Source organism: Pleurodeles waltl, chromosome 8 (genome assembly GCF_031143425.1).
Source record: "Pleurodeles waltl isolate 20211129_DDA chromosome 8, aPleWal1.hap1.20221129, whole genome shotgun sequence".
In the NCBI taxonomy this organism is placed as follows: domain Eukaryota; kingdom Metazoa; phylum Chordata; class Amphibia; order Caudata; family Salamandridae; genus Pleurodeles; species Pleurodeles waltl.
This window is the reverse complement of record NC_090447.1, coordinates 23,160,895-23,181,386: the sequence shown is the minus strand read 5'-3', so window position 1 is coordinate 23,181,386 and position 20,492 is coordinate 23,160,895. Positions and strand designations below refer to the sequence as shown.

At 51.6% G+C, this 20,492-nt stretch overlaps 1 protein-coding gene across 4 annotated transcripts in view; it reads left to right on the top strand.

The window, feature by feature from the left end:
* LOC138249674 (transient receptor potential cation channel subfamily M member 2-like) overlaps window positions 1-20,492 on the top strand; it is a 519,042-nt gene that overhangs the window by 468,371 nt on the left and 30,179 nt on the right. For all 4 annotated transcript variants that reach the window (XR_011194834.1, XM_069203635.1, XM_069203637.1 and 1 more), the window contains 2 exons: window positions 12,145-12,231; window positions 12,686-12,791. Coding sequence is in view for 3 of the 4 variants with exons in the window: in XM_069203635.1 (XP_069059736.1) it covers window positions 12,145-12,231; window positions 12,686-12,791 (193 nt within the window). In the remaining variant the exon portion in view is untranslated. The remainder of the gene's footprint in view (window positions 1-12,144; window positions 12,232-12,685; window positions 12,792-20,492) is intronic.

Genomic DNA, 20,492 nt, shown 5'->3' with positions numbered 1-20,492 from the left:
GTCTCTCAAGTGGATAACAGTCTCCACTGGTTCTGGAGGGGGACTGGTGCCCAGAGTGCTTCGTGCTGCCCTGCCCGACACAGATGCGGGCCTGCCCCTTCTGCCAATGGGCCAGCGGTGCTTGAGATGGCGGTGCCCAGTGCAGCGGTGCTTGAGATGGCGGTGCCCTGTTCAGTGGTGCTTGAGATGGCGGTGCCCAGTGCAGCAGTGCTTGAGATGAAGGGCACAGTTCAGCAGTGCTTGAGACGGCGGTGCCCAGTGCAGCGGTGCTTGAGATGAAGGGCACAGTTCAGCGGTGCTTGAGATGAAGGCCATAGTTCAGAGGTGCTTGAGACGGCGGTGCCCAGTACAGCGGTGCTTGAGATGAAGGGCACAGTGCAGCGGTGCTTGAGATGAAGGGCACAGTGCAGCGGTGCTTGAGATGAAGGGCACAGTGCAGCGGTGCTTGAGAGGGCGGGGCCCTGTTCAGCGGTGCTTGAGATGGCGGTGCCCAGTGCAGCGGTGCTTGAGATGAAGGGCACAGTTCAGCGGTGCTTGAGATGAAGGGCACAGTGCAGCGGTGCTTGAGATGGCAGTGCCCAGTGCAGCGGTGCTTTAGACGGCGGTGCCCTGTTCAGCGGTGCTTGAGATGGCAGTGCCCAGTGCAGCGGTGCTTGAGATGAAGGGCACAGTTCAGCGGTGCTTGAGACGGCGGTGCCCAGTGCAGCGGTGCTTGAGATGAAGGGCACAGTTCAGCGGTGCTTGAGATGAAGGGCACAGTTCAGCGGTGCTTGAGACGGCGGTGCCCAGTGCAGCGGTGCTTGAGATGAAGGGCACAGTGCAGCGGTGCTTGAGATGGCGGTGCCCAGTGCAGTGGTGCTTGAGACAGCGGTGCCCTGTTCAGCGGTGCTTGAGATGGCGGTGCCCAGTGCAGCGGTGCTTGAGATGGCGGTGCCCAGTGCAGCAGTGCTTGAGATGAAGGGCACAGTTCAGCAGTGCTTGAGACGGCGGTGCCCAGTGCAGCGGTGCTTGAGATGAAGGGCACAGTTCAGCGGTGCTTGAGATGAAGGCCACAGTTCAGAGGTGCTTGAGACGGCGGTGCCCAGTGCAGCGGTGCTTGAGATGAAGGGCACAGTGCAGCGGTGCTTGAGATGAAGGGCACAGTGCAGCGGTGCTTGAGAGGGCGGGGCCCTGTTCAGCGGTGCTTGAGATGGCGGTGCCCAGTGCAGCGGTGCTTGAGATGAAGGGCACAGTTCAGCGGTGCTTGAGATGAAGGGCACAGTGCAGCGGTGCTTGAGATGGCAGTGCCCAGTGCAGCGGTGCTTGAGACGGCGGTGCCCTGTTCAGCGGTGCTTGAGATGGCAGTGCCCAGTGCAGCGGTGCTTGAGATGAAGGGCACAGTTCAGCGGTGCTTGAGACGGCGGTGCCCAGTGCAGCGGTGCTTGAGATGAAGGGCACAGTTCAGCGGTGCTTGAGATGAAGGGCACAGTTCAGCGGTGCTTGAGACGGCGGTGCCCAGTGCAGCGGTGCTTGAGATGAAGGGCACAGTGCAGCGGTGCTTGAGATGGCGGTGCCCAGTGCAGTGGTGCTTGAGACAGCGGTGCCCTGTTCAGCGGTGCTTGAGATGGCGGTGCCCAGTGCAGCGGTGCTTGAGATGGCGGTGCCCTGTTCAGCGGTGCTTGAGATGGCGGTGCCCTGTTCAGCGGTGCTTGAGATGGCGGTGCCCAGTGCAGCGGTGCTTGAGATGAAGGGCACAGTTCAGCGGTGCTTGAGATGGCGGTGCCCTGTTCAGCGGTGCTTGAGATGGCGGTGCCCAGTGCAGCGGTGCTTGAGATGAAGGGCACAGTTCAGCGGTGCTTGAGACGGCGGTGCCCAGTGCAGCGGTGCTTGAGATAAAGGGCACAGTGCAGCGGTGCTTGAGATGAAGGGCACAGTGCAGCGGTGCTTGAGATGGCGGTGCCCAGTGCAGCGGTGCTTGAGATGAAGGGCACAGTTCAGCAGTGCTTGAGACGGCGGTGCCCAGTGCAGCGGTGCTTGAGATGAAGGGCACAGTTCAGCGGTGCTTGAGATGAAGGCCACAGTTCAGAGGTGCTTGAGACGGCGGTGCCCAGTGCAGCGGTGCTTGAGATGAAGGGCACAGTGCAGCGGTGCTTGAGAGGGCGGGGCCCTGTTCAGCGGTGCTTGAGATGGCGGTGCCCAGTGCAGCGGTGCTTGAGATGAAGGGCACAGTTCAGCGGTGCTTGAGATGAAGGGCACAGTGCAGCGGTGCTTGAGATGGCAGTGCCCAGTGCAGCGGTGCTTGAGACGGCGGTGCCCTGTTCAGCGGTGCTTGAGATGGCAGTGCCCAGTGCAGCGGTGCTTGAGATGAAGGGCACAGTTCAGCGGTGCTTGAGACGGCGGTGCCCAGTGCAGCGGTGCTTGAGATGAAGGGCACAGTTCAGCGGTGCTTGAGATGAAGGGCACAGTTCAGCGGTGCTTGAGACGGCGGTGCCCAGTGCAGCGGTGCTTGAGATGAAGGGCCCAGTGCAGCGGTGCTTGAGATGGCGGTGCCCAGTGCAGTGGTGCTTGAGACAGCGGTGCCCTGTTCAGCGGTGCTTGAGATGGCGGTGCCCAGTGCAGCGGTGCTTGAGATGGCGGTGCCCTGTTCAGCGGTGCTTGAGATGGCGGTGCCCAGTGCAGCGGTGCTTGAGATGAAGGGCACAGTTCAGCGGTGCTTGAGATGGCGGTGCCCTGTTCAGCGGTGCTTGAGATGGCGGTGCCCAGTGCAGAGGTGCTTGAGATGAAGGGCACAGTTCAGCGGTGCTTGAGACGGCGGTGCCCAGTGCAGCAGTGCTTGAGATAAAGGGCACAGTGCAGCGGTGCTTGAGATGAAGGGCACAGTGCAGCGGTGCTTGAGATGGCGGTGCCCAGTGCAGCGGTGCTTGAGACGACGGTGCCCTGTTCAGCGGTGCTTGAGATGGCGGTGCCCAGTGCAGCGGTGCTTGAGATGAAGGGCACAGTTCAGCGGTGCTTGAGACGGCGGTGCCCAGTGCAGCGGTGCTTGAGATGAAGGGCACAGTGCAGCGGTGCTTGAGATGAAGGGCACAGTGCATCAGTGCTTGAGATGGCGGTGCCCTGTTCAGCGGTGCTTGAGACGGCGGTGCCCTGTTCAGCGGTGCTTGAGATGGCGGTGCCCAGTGCAGCGGTGCTTGAGACGAATGTCCAGCTCAGGGGATCCGGCCATGGCATGGAGGTCATTCGCCACCTGACCTGTGGCTGGCGGTGCCTTCCTGCCCATCTGTCGTGTGACTGGCGGGGCCCTCCTGGGCTGCAGTACCGGGCCTGTGGGTGTCCTCCTGGCCACCTGGGATGGTGCTGGCGGTGCCCTCCTGGCCAGCTGGCCTGCTGGCGGGCTTGTCGGGCGTGCTGCCCTTCCCACCCTTCCCTGTTCGCCTGTGGCCCTTCCCCACCTTTGGCGGTGTGCCAGGTGGCACCACTATTCCTTTTGGAGCCATGGTAGGGATTTTTGTCCCAGGTGTCTTCGGCCTCTCGCACCGGCCACTGGCAATTTTAGGATGCTCTTCCGGGGGTGGGCTGGCAGTGCCCTCGCTCCTAACTGAGCTGGCTGCCCTTGAGGGTGGGGGACTCCACAGTCCATGGCAGACTGTCTTTACAGGTCCCGCTTTTGTGGTGGCTGAGGTGCTGATTGGAGTCCTATGAGATGGACGGGGTGGGGGAGTTGTTGGAAAGAGGTCAAGTTTCGAAAGGAAAAGCAATTTAGGAAGAGAGGGACGGGTAGGTGTAGTGGGTATGGGAGTGGAGGAAGAGGTTGTGGTTGTTGGAGTTTTCAGTCTGGTGTCTTTGGGTGCAGGTGCTTGGGCTGGATGCTGTTGTGAGGTGGATGGCTGTTGGGTGGGTGGCTGCCTGCGTTTGTGTAGCTTGGAAGAGGGGGTCACAGACACAGTGGGAGAGGACACAGGGGACGTGTAAATGGTAGTGGGGGTGCTGACTGCACGTGTGCGTGTGGTTCTGGTGGGTGTGCTGGTGATGGACGTTGTGGCTGAAGATGTTGTGCATGCAGGTGTAAGTGGAGACGTGACAGGGACGGAGGAGGGAGACGAGGAGGAGGGGGACACAGTGGAGGCAGTGGGTGTTGGTATGTCTGTATGTGGATGTTGCTTGTTTGAATGCTTGTGTGATGTGTGGTGCTTATGTCTGGATGAGCTTCCCTTGGGTGTTGAGGTGTGTGCAGGCTGGTCTGATGGTGTGTCTGGGATAGGCAGAGGTACAGGGGATTGGGTGTGGGTGGAGGAAGTGGGAGGGGGGAGGCTAGAGACAGGGACAATTGCTGCCATCAGTGCTGAGGCCAGAGTCTGGAACGATCGCTGATGGGCAGCCTGACCAGAATGAATGCCCTCCAAGTATGCATTACTCTGGTGCACCTCCCTTTCTACATCCTGGATGGCATTCAAAAGGGTAGACTGCCCAACAATGAGCGTCCTCAGGAGGTCAATGACCTCCTCACTGAGGGCAGCAGGGGTGACAGGGGCAGGGCCTGAGGTGCCTGGGGCGAAGGAGATGCCCACCTTCCTGGGTGAGTGGGCACGGGGCAAACGCTGAGAGGCTGCTGGGAGGGCGGTGCTGGTGCGCTGGGTGGCGGCTGTACCTGTAGTTGCGGGGGGCACAGATGTTGCCGCCACCACAAGGGAGCTCCCTTCAGAGGACGAGTCGCTGTCACTGACATCCGCACGAGTCCCCGCTGGGGAGTTCCCCTCGCCCTCCGTCTCACTGGTGAATTCGGATTCAGTTGCATGGCCCGCCATGGCCATGTGAGATGCAGCTCCCTCGTGCTCCGATGCCACTTCTCCTCCGCCTGATGATGCTAATGCACACATGAACAGGAAGACAACAGAAAAGGGTGGGGGGGAAAAACAAAAGATTTGTTGAGTGCATGCATTGGCGACACCGTTGGCGGACAGGACAGACACAGAAGTCCCCTGCACTACGCCGCGCACTTGTGGTGGACTACGCAATCCGTGGGACATGGTCTACAAGCCTATGGGCAACATCCGCACATAGATGACACAGGGCAATGAATAGCTGTACTTGGCACCCTAAAGAGGTGGGGGGTGGGGGCACAGGGCCATGCCTTATGGAGGGGCCTAGCCTACAGATATCGCCCTGGCCTAGGGATACCCACAGCCCTCCTCCCCCACCCAGACACCTCCAATGTGCGCAATGTCACCAGGATTTGAGTGTACTCACCCCCTTGTGTCTGCTGTGATGTCCTCAATCGCCCATCCAAATCGGGGTAGGCCACCGCCAGGATCCGGGACATCAGGGGGGTCAAAGTACGACTGGCACACCTCCCACGTTTGGAGGCCATCCCCAGCTGAGCCTCCGCCGTCTTCCTGCTCCAGCGGCGGATGTCCTCCCATCTCTTCCGGCAGTGGGTGCCCCGTCTCTGGTGGACCCCCAGGGTCCGGACGTCTTTGGCGATGGCACACCAAATTTCGACTTTCTGGTGGGCGCTGACCTATGTGACATGTACAGGGAGAGAAGAATAATCATCACCTTCTGCATGCTCGATGTGAGTGGCCCCCCATCCCCACCCTTGCCATGTGGTACATGCTCTCATCCGTCGTTTGATGCATGCCTCAATCGCTCCCCTCCCCACCATCTTTCATCCACCCCACTCAACACAGGCATTGCCCACAAAGCATGGTCCCAGTGTACTTACCTGTTGGTCTGGAGGACCGTAGAGTTGCGCATACTGGGGAAGGACCCCATCCACAAGTTTCTCCAACTCCTCCGCAGTGAAGGCAGGGGCCCTTTCCCCAGTCGCATGAGCCATTGTCTCTTCCAGACCGAGGTCACAGCATCACTTGCAGTGTAGGTCCTCTCCTGTAGAAGATCAGGTATCGAGTGATTAAGCAGATAGAAAATGGCGGTCACGCCCACAGCGGTGCGTACCGCCGCGGTGCGTACCGCGACAGCCGGCGCACATCGTCATTGGCTCCTGAGACCCATAGGTTTCAATGTTAACCAATGCTGCTTTGCGCCGCGGTCTTCGACCGCCTACCGCCACGGTGTGCCACGCCAGCGCATTGACCTCACATCCCATTGTCACACTTCACAGGTCAGGCAGCCGCCATTTCAAGGGCCCACATGGCTGAATTTGTACTGCAACACACATACCTAGGCCTTGCATCGACACTCATACAAGCCATACAATGCATAGGGATTCGTGTTATGTGCAAGCTGTGGGAACGTACCTGTGGGTTGATTGACGCTGTGCTCGCTGTTGTCCTTCATAGGCACCGTCCGCTGGGACATGCAAGGAGATGGAGGAATCTTCCCGTGTACAGACCACTGGTGGACCTGTGGACAATGGAGGAAAGACATGTCATACTGACATACAGGCTTGACCGAGCCACTATACAGGAACTGTGTGCCCAGCTGGAGCCAGACCTGATGTCACCTATCCGCCAACCCACAGGGATCCCCCCTCTAGTGCAGGTTCTGTCAGTACTTCATTTCTTAGCAAGTGGGTCATTTCAAACAACTGTGGCCATTGCATCAGGGATGTCACAGCCCATGTTTTCCAAGGTGTTGTCTGCCCTGCTCAAACACATGCGGAGCTACATCGTCTTCCCTGAGGTGGGGGATTTGGCTACAGTGAAGGGTGATTTCTATGCCCTTGGACATATTCCCAACATCATTGGTGCCATTGATGGGACACATGTTGCTTTGGTCCCCCCCAGCAGGAGTGAACAGGTGTACAGGAACAGGAAGAGTTATCATTCCATGAATGTCCAGATGGTCTGTTTGGCTGACCAGTACATCTCCCATGTTAATGCAAAGTTCCCTGGCTCAGTGCATGGCGCGTACATCATGCGGAATAGCAGCATCCCTTACGTGATGGATCAACTCCAGAGGCACCGTGTGTGGCTAATTGGTGACTCTGGTTACCCCAACCTGTCATGGCTACTGACTCCAGTGAGGAATCCCAGGACAAGGGCAGAGGAATGGTACAATGAGGCCCATGGGCATACTAGGAGGGTGATAGAGCGGACCGTCGGCCTCCTAAAGGCCAGGTTTAGGTGCCTCCATATGACAGGTGGATCCCTAATGTACTCACCAAAGAAGGTGTGCAAGATCATCGTGGCCTGCTGTATGCTTCACAACCTGGCTTTGCGACGCCAGGTGCCTTTTCTGCAGGAGGATGGTCCAGATGGTGGTGTTGTAGCAGCTGTGGAGCATGTGGAGAGTGAAGAGGAGGAAGGCGAAGAGGACGACATAGACAACAGGAACACAGTAATACTGCAGTATTTCCAAGACACACAGGTAAGAATCCACCCCGGCATATAACATTTACTTAACCCCTACTACCTCTCTACTGTCTGTCCTTTTCCCCCAGTGTATGGTAACTGAGTTGCGACTTTCCCTTCCGATTTCGGAGATGTGGGCCCCACTGTGTGACATCTGCTTTGTTTCCCCATGGACTACAGCTGTGTGACATTGGTATGTTGGCATCACAATGTAAATAAGCATTTTGGCACGGTCATATCTAATACATTTGTTCCAAATCACAGCCAGACTCCAGATTGTTTTGTGCAATAAGTGTGTTTATTACAGTGCTCTAAATTGGTGGGTGGTTGCAATTCGGTGAGTGGTGATGGTGGAGGATTGTCCATGGCAGAGTCCAGACTATCAGTATCACAGGTGCAATGTCCAAATGCCTGTGGAAAGTGGAGCTGGGGCAGTTTAAGGTTGGACAGGGTGTCAATGTGGGACAGTGGGATGACAATCAGGGAGGTATCCTTTCATGGCGGGGGTCTTGGCATCTCACTCTGTCTTCTTCCTGGATCTCAGGGCCCGCTTGCGGGGTGGTTCTCCTTCTGCAGGAGGTGGGGTTCTGGTGGCCTGTTGGTCTTGTGTCGGGGCCTCCTGTCCACTAGCGCCGGCGGAGGTGGTAGGCAGTTCTTGGTCCATGCTAGTGACAGGGGCCCTTTGTGGTGCCCGAGTGTCCCGCAATGTGGTGACTACCTGATTCAGAGCCACTACGATGGTGCCCATGGCGGAACTGATGTTTCTTAGTTCCTCCCTGAACCCCATATACTGTTGCTCCTGCAGAAGCTGGATCTCCTGAAACCTGGCCAGGACCGTGGCCATCGTCTCCTGGGAGTGGTGGTAGGCTCCCATGATGGAGGATAGGGCCTCGTGGAGAGTGGGTTCCCTGGGCCTGTCCCCCCCCGTCGCACAGCAGCCCTCCCAGTTCCCCTGTTTCCCTGGGCCTCTGTCCCCTGGACCGTGTGCCCACTTCCACTGCCCCCAGGTCCCTGTTGTTGTTGGGGTGGTGGGTTAACCTGGGTTCCCTGTAGTGGTGGACACACCGCTGATTGACGTGTCCTGGGGACAGAGGTATGGGCTCGCTGGGTGGGTGCTGTGCTGGTGTTCCCAGAGGGGGGAAGGTCTGCTGTGGGCTGTGGCTGTCTGAGGGGAACCGACTGTCCCGAGGTCCCCGATGGGCCGGGCTGGTCATCTAGATCCAGGGAGACAAAGCTGCTGTCATCACTGTGGGCCTCTTCTGGGGGTGGAGTGGACATTTGTGGACCCTCCTGCGCGGTGACGGGGCGTTCGGGTCCTGCAGGGGTATAAAGGTATGGTTATTGCTTCTGTGTGTGCCATAGCGTGCAATGGGTGGGTGCCCGTGTACCCCAGTGCTGGCATTCCCTTGTGGGGGCTTTTGTGATGGTGGTTTGGGGGTGGGGAGGGGGTATGTGCAGTGGGCATGCTTAGGTGATGAGTGTCCCTGCTTTGTGGTCGCATGCAGGGCTTGGTGTTGGGATGGGTGGGTTGTGATGGTGAAACATTTGCAAGGAGTAGGTGTGATGAGGGTGGGGGTGAGGGTGGGGGTATGAGTTGGCATGCTGGTGGGGTGGGGGGGATGAAGTAGTGAAGATTAGACTTACCAGAGTCCATTCCTCCGCCTACTCCTGCGAGGCCGTCAGGATGCAGGATCGCCAAGACCTGCTCCTCCCATGTTGTAAATTCTGGGGGAGGAGGTGGGGGTCCGCCGCCAGTCTTCTGCACCGCAATGTTGTGCCTGGATACCATGGAACGCACCTTCCCCTGTAGGTCGTTCCACCGCTTCCTGATGTCGTCCCTATTTCTTGGGTGCTGTCCCGCAGCGTTGACCCTGTCGACTATTCTGCTCCATAGCTCCATCTTCCTGGCAATGGTGGTGTGCTGCACCTGTGTCCCGAAGAGCTGTGGCTCTACCCGTACAATTTCCTCCACCATGAACCTGAGTTCATCGTCAGTAAACCTGGGGTGTCTTTGCGGTGCCATGGGGTGGTGTGGGTGATGTGTGGGGTGGATTGTGTGGTGCTAAGTGTGGTGATGTGTATTGGTGTGTTGTTTGAAGTGCGTGGTAATATTGCAGGGTGACAGTGAATTGCGCGTCTGGGTGCTCGGTTCTCTTTTCTCAGTGTGTATTCACGAATCTCGAGGAGTGGGGGTTTGTGGGTGATGTGGGTGTGTGTTTTATGTTGTATTGGGTGTGTGGGAGTGGTGTGTGTATGTGTATCAGGTGTGTGTATTTTGATTTCTCCAATGTGGCTGTCTTTTGTAAGTGTGTGTGTATTTTGAGCGCGGCGGTGTGTACCGCCAATGGAATACCGCGGTTGAAAGACCGCCGCGTGGATTCGTGGGTCGTAATGGCATGGGCGTTTTTCTGTTGGCGTGACGGTGGAGGTTTGGTCATCGCCAGTTTCTCGCTGCCCTTTGGTGTGGCGGACTTTTGTGTATGTCTGTATTTTGGCGGTTTGCCTGTTATGGGTCAGAATGACCGTGGCGGTTTACTGCGACCGCGGCGGTGTTATGGCGGTCTTCTGCACGGCGGTAAGCGCCTTTTACCGCCGAGGTTGGAATGACCACCAAAATGTGAATGACAGCTGTGCCTTTGCCTACAACTCCCAGAAAGATTCAGGGCTAGTTGAAAACCCCTGAGTACTCTTTCATTTAATAAGAAGGAGCAATTGTTATTTGTCAACAGCGTCAAGATACTCTTATAGGTGAATATGTACCCTACAAATATAGATGCAATGCAATTCCATGAAACAACCTATGCTGGTTAAGGTACTGTGCCTGGACCTTAAATCTCCATTGGACGATTGATATTTCAGAGTTAAAAAACAGGCACACTCATTGGTTAGGAGTTTCCGTGAAAACACTGTGATTCAGATTGCACCCTGAACACTTTCAATTGGGGCTGAACTGCATAAGGTGATATATGAATGCAGAACAACTCAACATTCCCAACATATCACATTATCTCCAGCATGCCACCTGACATACCTGTATAGTTTCACAAAACTAGGGTCCACTGTCACATCATTAAATACATACTAAAATGCCCATGATAGGAGCAAGTACAGTTGTAGGTCTGAACACAAGCTTGCATATCTCACAACCCAAAAGAACGATACATCTGTGCCTACCACTAAATAGCCCCTGAAGCCTACTGTCTTGTGGGAGCAAAACATGACATCGACAAAGGGCAAATTCATTGAACCATGGAGATGCCTGTTGGCAAAATAATATAGGGCTGCATTCACATATGTGTGGGCTCACTATCACTGAGCCCCATTACCAAACCTACTGCACCAATGGTTGCAGAACTGGGATGTCACTGAGAAGAAACCAGAATTAGGTACTGTTGGCAATGATGACCACTGTGATTGTCAAAGAAAGATTTCTTCTCACATCCTCTGCATTGACACTGATACAAGCATTTGTTCTGAACCTTTAGGTGCACACTACAAGGCACCCTAACCTGATCCTTCGAACAGACCTGCCTGCATTTACCAGCACCCTTCTTTCCTTTTCCTAGACAAGTTTATCATCCTCAGACATAAATCAATGCTGTGCTGTTTACGTATTAGTGTTCAGGCCAGAACAATATCATAACCTTACTGAAGCCCGCAGAGGCTCCATGTCCTCATCAGAGCTGAATGTGAGTAAAAGAGGCATAAGGATCAGGCTGATGTGTCTCTAACACAACAAGACTTCAAAGTATTTCAAGGATCTTCCCTTGATTAATTGTTTTATTTGTTTCTTGTTTGTTGAGGTCTACAGGTCAACAGTCTTTGGCTTCATCTTCTCTGTTCCTGTCTAATCTCCGGCTTCTGCTGCTATATCCTGTAAGCACTAAGACAAGAGTGCCACTGTTGTCACTAACTGGCCTTTTGCTCACTCAGTACCACTGGATGTTTAGAAAGGGAATCATTCGTCTTCGATACCCACACTTGTTCCCTTCACATACCAGTCTTACAACTGCAAGATCAGCACCATATCCATCAACTTGGGTACCAAATAGTTGTCAATTTCTCTGACTTGCCATGGTTTCTTTCTCTGGGTTCTTTGCATGCTCATTCGAGTTCCCTATATCCAACTGCTGTTTTAAGTGCAGGTTCCTGTCTGCTTCTCCTGACATTTTTATACTTCCTGAAAGCGAGGGTCTTTGCTCTGCTCAGTTGGTCCCTGCCTTAGAACTAACTGCAGGGAAGGAACTGAAGTTACTGTGTGATTAGGTAACAAGGCTTTGTGAGTCAGTGCTCAGATCTCGTACAGGTTGTGAAGCCCAAGTGCCCCTGTTATTAGTGTCCGTTAATTGTGGATGCTTTGAATAGCTCTTACAGATTGATGCTGTCGGTGATGAGTGGGAAATGATGCAAGAGTAGAATTTTGGATTCTTATAAGGGAGTTGTTTTGGGGTAACAGAACAGATGTGGTACGAATCATTTATATAGCCATTTACTTTGGAACACAATGGTTTTTGAGAGAATGGAATGCCAGATTTAAGAGGAGTCATAAACATGTTATTTCTTTCAGTTCTGAAAATAGAGCTATTTCTAATTTATGGAATATTATATGTAAGAGGGTTGTTAGGATGTGTTATAAAAGTAACATTTGAAGCAAAAGCTAAGTTGCAATTTGGAATGTTTAAATTGTACTATAGTGCATTTCGACAGATGATGTCTGGTTGATTCTCGGATTGTACTTGGGATGTGAGTTGAGTTGTAATAAACTACTGTCAACAACCATGCAATGATGTTGAGCTCACATTCCACATACTCTTGAACATGGTAAGTTTGTGATTTGTCTCTGTCTTTTAACAAGGAATCCAATGGGACGAACAGGACTGAAAGGGGTCGGAAGTCTACGGTGGTATGGACCCAACCATTGCCTACACCCAGTGCTGACACGGTAAGTCCTGAGATCTTCTCAGCCTCCCTCCTCGATGAGGTTTCAGAAGTAATTGTAAATTATTCTGCTATGGAGCACTATGAAAGGCATGCTATGGCTTGTGCAATACTGTTATGAAGAATACAGCGTACGTATTCCATCAATAACTTCATCCCTTGATCACTTGACCCTTAATAAATCCCTTTATCAGTTATTCAGATACTTTAATCATCTGTGCCAGATTTATCAAATGTTTGCTTCCATTTTGAGATAAGGTGTTATTGCCACTGGATGTTCTGGGTTTAAGGCTTTTACTTTAAGCAGGAGACTAAATCCATTGTGAAAGTGGAGCTGGTCCGTTGTTGGGATGTGACAATACTGACAAGTGATTGCTATGATGTCAGCGCCTCCAGACGTTGACCCCTGCTCTCCCGCTTTTTCTCAGAGATGCTTACAATTTCCCTTCTTATTACAGCTGGAAGAGAAACAACAATGGTTCCATCAGCAGAAAGGACTCAAAGAAGGTGCTTGAGGTGCTGGTGGTGAAACGTGAAGGATCGGAACGCTGGGGTCTGCCAGGGGTAAGACTCACCAAGGAGATGGAGAACAACATTGGTACTGGAGGGAACTAATTCTAGCTACACCTGGCTACCGTATCTGATGTAAAGTAGTGGTGTATACAACAAGCCGCTTCTGTTAAGTCTTTGGACATCATTAGATTAGGTGCTAGAGAAGTTTATCTTCACTTCTAAGTATGTTTATTTCAACGAGTTTCCATTTCATTGCTGTAACATTCTCCACGATGATGGCACGTGTCAGGGACAGACATGGCGCTGTTTTTTTCCATTCAATCTCCATTTGATACAATTAGTATAACATTTCAGAGGCTTGGGGTGTCTAGTAGTTCCATTGATTGGCTGAGCTTGTGCGAACCATCTGATATTTAGAAGATTCTGCAGTTCCCAAGAGGATGGAATACACCATTGGAAACCTTTTTGCTTTTTAAATTGTTTGCATTTATCATAACAAACTTGCAGCAATCAGAGGGCCCTTGTTACATGAATTACTTCCTAGCAGCATTTCACATAATAAGCTTGCGGGTGTGATCAGACCCTTGTATCTGTGTGACTGTGTCACACAATTCTCCTGCTAAAGAACTGCGGCTACACATTAACCCAGGTCCAAACGCGAACAAACTACAGCATGTTTGTACGTATGCCTGCATGGTGCCTACGTAGCGTGTATGAGTGAACCAGAGTGGTGAAGAAGAGGTTTCCTTCCCAGACAGTAAAAGTGTATGGGTGACATTCCTGATGCTTGAGGGAGGGGACCTGGACACTGAAGTAGGAGAAAAGGAGACAGAGCTGCTCTAAAAAATGTGAGTAGGTTGTTATACTGCAAGGGGCTGCTGATTAGTGTTGCTGCCAATTTGTAGATGGGAGTGTGAGGAGGAGCTGCAGTCTCTGTTCAGAGTGAGAAGGGTTCTTTAGTTGAGATCAGCCTTCTGCCTAGCGTCCTGCTCAAGGCTGTTGTTCAAACTCAGGTGCTGAATGTCCACACCTCTTTGTGCTTCCGTTATGGGGGCTCAAACCTGCAGATAACCCTGCTGTGAGGGGCATCACTGTCCTATGCAAAGGCTGAGCCTGGAAGACAACCTGGAAAGGACACATGAAACAAGAACTGGCCCAAACCTGTTCTGGAAGCAGAGAATACACACTTCCTGTCTGCAGTATCTATATTAAAGGGGAAGCCATTGACCAACTTGTTCCTATTCAAAAGTTCTCTTTGACGAAGGAAGAAGGTTCTCCGCAGAGTAACCAGACCTTCTAACTGTGTTACCCAGCTTCCTAGGGGTGAGGGAATATTAACTGACATCCAATTCTGGAAGGAAGAACTTGTCTCCCTGTCTCAAAGCAACTAGAAGCTGACCTTCCTTAGAAGAAGAGGGAAGGAGGGAGTCAGCCCTTCAAAAGGAACTATCTACCATAGAGATTAAAAGCAGTAGTCCATGGACCTGAGGGTCTGCCTGCAAGAGACTCACAAGAGAGTGAACAGCATTGTACTGGACGAGAGCGCTATCTGTCTCACCAAAGTAGCAAACCAGTGGCACTTTTGTGAAGCGTGACCTAATGGACTGCACCACTGTAACCCTAAATGCAGCTGAATGTGGCTAGCCTGTGGTACTGACTTTAAGCGTGCCCAAATGGACTGTGCTGCCACAACCTCATTGTTGTGCTTCAAATTGGACCACCTGCTGCAAGTCAGAAGTATGACCAGAGATGAGTGCATCATTGCATTGATCTACCAAATTTGCATGGCCACACTACTTACCCATCATAGAGTGTGCAGTGCCAGAACTTTTACTTCCGCTGTGTGAGAAGAGCCTGCGGTCACCTTTCACACCTGCCAACTCACTTTGCGGCTGAAGGAGGGCCTGTGACCTTCCCAAAGACCTCTAGCAACACCGGTAGACAGCCTCCAAGTTGCTCCCCTCCCCACACCTGCTATTTCTGGGCAGGGGAATGGAGTGCCATGCAACTGAAGCTGGCTCTTATACTCCCTGGAAGAAGGAGCAGAGAACTGATACAATGATGTGGCATCCACTGGCAAAGAAGGCTCACATTGGTGAGAAAGTTAACACAGAGATCGAGATGGTAAAATGGAGCACACAAACCCTGCTAGGGAGGTGTAGACTACTCCTGTGCCTGAAACTTAACACATACATATCTTAAAGATAAAGTAATTTGGGGGGGTACGGGGAAGTTAAACCCTAGGTGTAGAGGTCCCTCACTAGTGATTATTCACAACTGCATTTTGGAGTGTGTATCACTTAATCTGCAGTGTGTTAAAGTACTTTATTTTATAAAAAGACAAACACTGGGTTGGACAATCTTTCATTGCTCTGTTAGGTGATTGCTGAGTGCTGAGCTTGATGCACCACTACACTATCTCGTGAGAAGCCTGTGACTGTTCATGATTGCCAGCACTGACAATCTAGTGTTGAAAGAGTTGTGTTCCCCAGTATGCAGAGCCATAGTAGGAAGAACCACAGGACATCAGAAGCAAATAACCTCAGCCCTCATGGCAGAGGCTTGCTCGAATCACCCCGAGCAGGGTCCAACATTCATTTATGCTTGCTGAGTGGTACCTTGAACAGGTTTTGATACCCATTTATTTACTTTAAAACTTGATTAAAACATCTAAATCTTGCCAGCGATCTAGAGGACAAGAACATAGCATCCTTCACAAAACTCTTTCAAAGTAAATTAAGTCAGGATTGTGTGCCTTCCTGAATCTAATTTTCCTGGTTCCTGTAAATCTCATCAGGACATAACCAAGAGAAAAGGACAGGGAGGAAATAAGTCTGCACAGCCTTTAAGAGGACCAAAGTAGGTGGAAAGAGGTGTGAGAAAGTAGCCTCTTTCTAGCATGGTTACCCCCACTTTTGGCCTGTTTGTGAGTGTATGTCAGGGTGTTTTCACTGTCTCACTGGGATCCTGCTAGCCAGGGCCCAGTGCTCATAGTGAAAACCATATGTTTTCAGTATGTTTGTTATGTGTCACTGGGACCCTGCTAGTCAGGACCCAGTGTTCATAGTGAAAACCATATGTTTTCAGTATGTTTGTTATGTGTCACTGGGACCCTGCTAGTCAGGACCCCAGTGCTCATAAGTTTGTGGCCTATATGTATGTGTTCCCTGTGTGGTGCCTAACTGTCTCACTGAGGCTCTGCTAACCAGAACCTCAGTGGTTATGCTCTCTCGTTTCTTTCAAATTGTCACTGACAGGCTAGTGACCAATTTTACCAATTTACATTGGCTGGAACACCCTTATAATTCCCTAGTATATGGTACTGAGGTACCCAGGGTATTGGGGTTCCAGGAGATCCCTATGGGCTGCAGCATTTCTTTTGCCACCCATAGGGCGCTCTGACAAATACTACACAGGCCTGCCACTGCAGCCTGAGTGAAATAATGCACACATTATTTCACAGCCATTTTCACTGCACTTAAGTAACTTATAAGTCACCTATATGTCTAACCTTTGCCTGGTAAAGGTTAGGTGCAAAGTTACTTAGTGTGAGGGCACCCTGGCACTAGCCAAGGTGCCCCCACATTGTTCAGGGCCAATTTCCCTGACTTTGTGAGTGCGGGGACACCATTACACGCGTGCACTACACATAGGTCACTACCTATGTGTAGCTTCACAATGGTAACTCCGAATATGGCCATGTAACATGTCTATGATCATGGAATTGCCCCCTCTATGCCATCCTGGCATAGTTGGCACAATCCCATGGTCCCAGTGGTCTGTAGCACAGACCCTGGTACTGCCAAAACTGCCTTTTCAGGGGTTTCACTGCAGCTGCTGCTGCTGCCAACCCCTCAGACAGGTTTCTGCCCTCCTGGGGTCCAGCCAGGCTTGGTCCAGGATGGCAGAACAAAGGACTTCCTCAGAGAGAGGGTGTTACACCCTCTCCCTTTGGAAAATGGTGTGAAGGCAGGGGAGGAGTAGCCTCCCCCAGCCTCTGGAAATGCTTTCATGGGCACAGATGCTGCCCATTTCTGCATAAGCCAGTCTGCACTGGTTCAGGGACCCCTCCGCCCTGCTGTGGCTTGAAACTGGACAAAGGAAAGGGGAGTGACCACTCCCCTGACCTGCACCTCCCCTGGGAGGTGCTCAGAGCTCCTCCAGTGTGCTCCAGACCTCTGCCATCTTGGAAACAGAGGTGCTGCTGGCACATTGGACTGCTCTGAGTGGCCAGTGCCAGCAGGTGACGTCAGAGACTCCTTCTGATAGGCTCCTTTAGGTGTTGCTAGCCTATCCTCTCTCCTAAGTAGCCAAACCCTCTTTTCTGGCTATTTAGGGTCTCTGCTTTGGGGAATTCCTTAGATAACGAATGCAAGAGCTCATCAGAGTTCCTCTGCATCTCTCTCTTCACCTTCTGCCAAGGAATCGACTGCTGACCGCGGTGGAAGCCTGCAAAACTGCAACAAAGTAGCAAAGACGACTACTGCGACCTTGTAACGCTGATCCTGCCGCCTTCTCGACTGTTTTCCTGGTGGTGCATCCTGTGGGGGTAGTCTGCCTCCTCTCTGCATCAGAAGCTGCGAAGAAATCTCCCGTGGGTCGACGGAATCGTCCCCCTGCAACCGCATGCACCAAAGAACTGCATCACCGGTCCCTTGGGTCTCCTCTCAGCATGACGAGCGAGGTCCCTCGAATCCAGCAACTCTGTCCAAGTGACCCCCACAGTCCAGTGACTCTTCAGTCCAAGTTTGGTGGAGGTAAGTCCTTGCCTCCCCACGCCAGACTGCATTGCTGGGAACCGCGACTTTTGCAGCTACTCCGGCCTCTGTGCACTTCCGGCGGAAATCCTTTGTACACAGCCAAGCCTGGGTCCACGGCACTCTAACCTGCATTGCACGACTTTCTAAGTTGGTCTCCGGCGACGTGGGACTCCTTTGTGCAACTTCGGGTGAGCACCGTTTCACTCTTCTTTGTAGTGCCTGTTCTGGCACTTCTGTGGGTGCTGCTTGCTTTTGAGAGGGCTCCTTGTCTTGCTCGACGCCCCCTCTGTCCCCAGACGCAATTGGCGACATCCTGGTCCATCCTGGGCCACAGCAGCATCCAAAAACGCTAACCGCATGACTTGTAGCTAGCAAGGCTTGTTGGCGGTCTTTTGGCGGGAAAACACTTCTGCACAACTCTCCACTGCGTGGGGGATCCATCCTCCAAAGGGAAAGTCTCTAGCCCTTGTCGTTCCTGCAGAATCCTCAGCTTCTTCTGTCCAGTAGAAGCTTCTTTGCACCCACAGCTGGCATTTCCTGGGCATCTCCGACTTGCTTGTGACTTTTGGACTTGGTCCCCTTGTTCCACAGGTACCCTCGACTGGCAATCCATCGTTGTTGCATTGCTGGTTTGTGTCTTTCCTGCAGAATTCCCCTATCACGACTTCTATGTCCTTTGGGGAACTTTAGTGCACTTTGCACTCACTTTTCAGGGTCTTGGGGTGGGGTATTTTTCTAACCCTTACTATTTTCTAATAGTCCCAGTGACCCTCTACAAGGTCACATAGGTTTGGGGTCCATTCGTGGTTCGCATTCCACTTTTGGAGTATATGGTTTGTGTTGCCCCTATCCCTATGTGCTCCCATTGCATCCTATTGTACACTATACATTGTTTGCACTGTTTTCTAAGACTATACTGCATATTTTTGGTATTGTGTACATATATCTTGTGTATATTTGCTATCCTCATACTGAGGGTACTCACTGAGATACTTTTGGCATATTGTCATAAAAATAAAGTACCTTTATTTTTAGTATATCTGTGTATTGTGTTTTCTTATGATACTGTGCATATGACATTAGTGGTACTGTAGGAGCTTCACATGTCTCCTAGTTCAGCCTAAGCTGCTCTGCTAAGCTAACATTATCTATCAGCCTAAGCTGCTAGACACCCTATACACTAATAAGGGATAACTGGGCCTGGTGCAAGGTGTAAGTACCCCTTGGTACTCACTACAAGCCAGTCCAGCCTCCTACACTCTTTAACTCTTAGAGTATGACCACTAAAACCTACCAGACAACATTAACACCTTGAGAGAAGGCAGGCACCCTTCCACAAGAACATCTGATTGCTTTAAGTAGAAGAGGTTCTGCATATGGTGCCAGTGAAAGAAACTTCACCATTCAACATGTCAGAAGGAAGCAGTACTCCCATCCCTTTTTAACCTAGAAATAACTGGGCTACAGTTTTCCTTAATAAAGGACCATTTATCAGTCATAACCTCTTACAGAAATACCCTTCACAAACCCCTTTCTCCAAAATCCCATTGAAAAGATTTTTTAGAAGAACTTAAGGTTTATCCTCTCTTACAGAGACCTTGTCCTTAATGGAAAATTAATATAGTTTTATGTACCCCATTTGAACCCATTCACAAGTCTATCCCTCAGAATCTCCCCTGAAATACAGTTTTTCTTGTGGCTATGACCTTTGTCCATAGGGCTAGTGTCATCCAAGTCCACTGTTGTAAGGAACCATATACAATGTTCCATAAGTACAAAGTAGCGATGAGGACTTATCCAAGGTTCCTCCCTAAAGTGGTATCTAATTTCTATGTTCATTAGAATATTCCCCTTTTAACTTTGTTCCAGAACCCTTCTTCTCCTGTGGAGAGGGCTGTGCATTTGCTGGATGTGAAAAGGGTTTCAAAGTTTATTATAGTCATAAGCAACCCACACTCCTCCCAGAGAAAATACAAAATGAATTATTCTCAGTTTTACTATGAATCTTGGCCCTCATGAAAAAAGAAGTGGCTCAAGTCCCACCTGTAGAACGTGATGGGATACTGGTGATGATCTGCTTTTAAATGGAGCTGCACAGTTGTTCCAGCCGTTCCGGATTCTGCATATTCGGCTACATTGTCCCCCTTTTCTCTCAGAAGGTTTGTGAAAGAGGTTTCAGGTCATTAGATTATTTCTATTTTCATGTGTTTTTTTAATTATGTTATTAAGTAAATAGCATATCCTTTACCAACATACCCTTTCATAGGCTTTCCAAAAAACATTCCCTGTACTTTTGCGTTTGCAAGACAATTAATTGCTTATGCCAATACTTGAGATTACTCTAGAGGAGAACTAGGCAGGGGTGGCTACTCCATTAGGGTGGAGGAGTGTTGTCCCACTGCCAGCAGCGGCAGCTGCAAAATCTTTTCAAGAAAATGACAATAAACGGTGTTTGGTATTGTTTTCTTGAAAAGGGGTGGGGCATTGGGGTGACGAGTACTTGAGTGGAGTGCACAGAGCACTCCCCTCAGAGCGCATGTGTGTTTGGCCGGCCAAATACACATGCACGGTAGGCTCTCTCCAGCCCTGCAACACATTTGCTGGGCTGGAGAGAGCTTGCACAGGACCCAGTCTGCCTGGGAGCACCCTGGCAGGGCCCTCTCAGCCAATCCTGATGCTGCTTTGAGCAGCGTCAGGGTTGGCCGCAGGGCAGGCTGGGAGCCTGTGCCTCCCTGGCCCGGAGAAGAAGCCGAGGAGCAGCGTACTGCGGCGGCGGCGAAGGTAAGTGGTTTGTAATTTTTTTTTAAATATAATGTAATATGTAATCCCCCACAAACCCACTGCGCACCGCCCCGCCCATTTTGCGAGCCGCAACTGGAACTAGGATTACAGGTAAGTAACTATTCCTTCCTTCTCTCTTACTCATAGTTACCCTCTTCACCCAAGCAAGATGGGGATGCTTGCCTTTGGCCTTACTGGTGCTCCTGTAGGG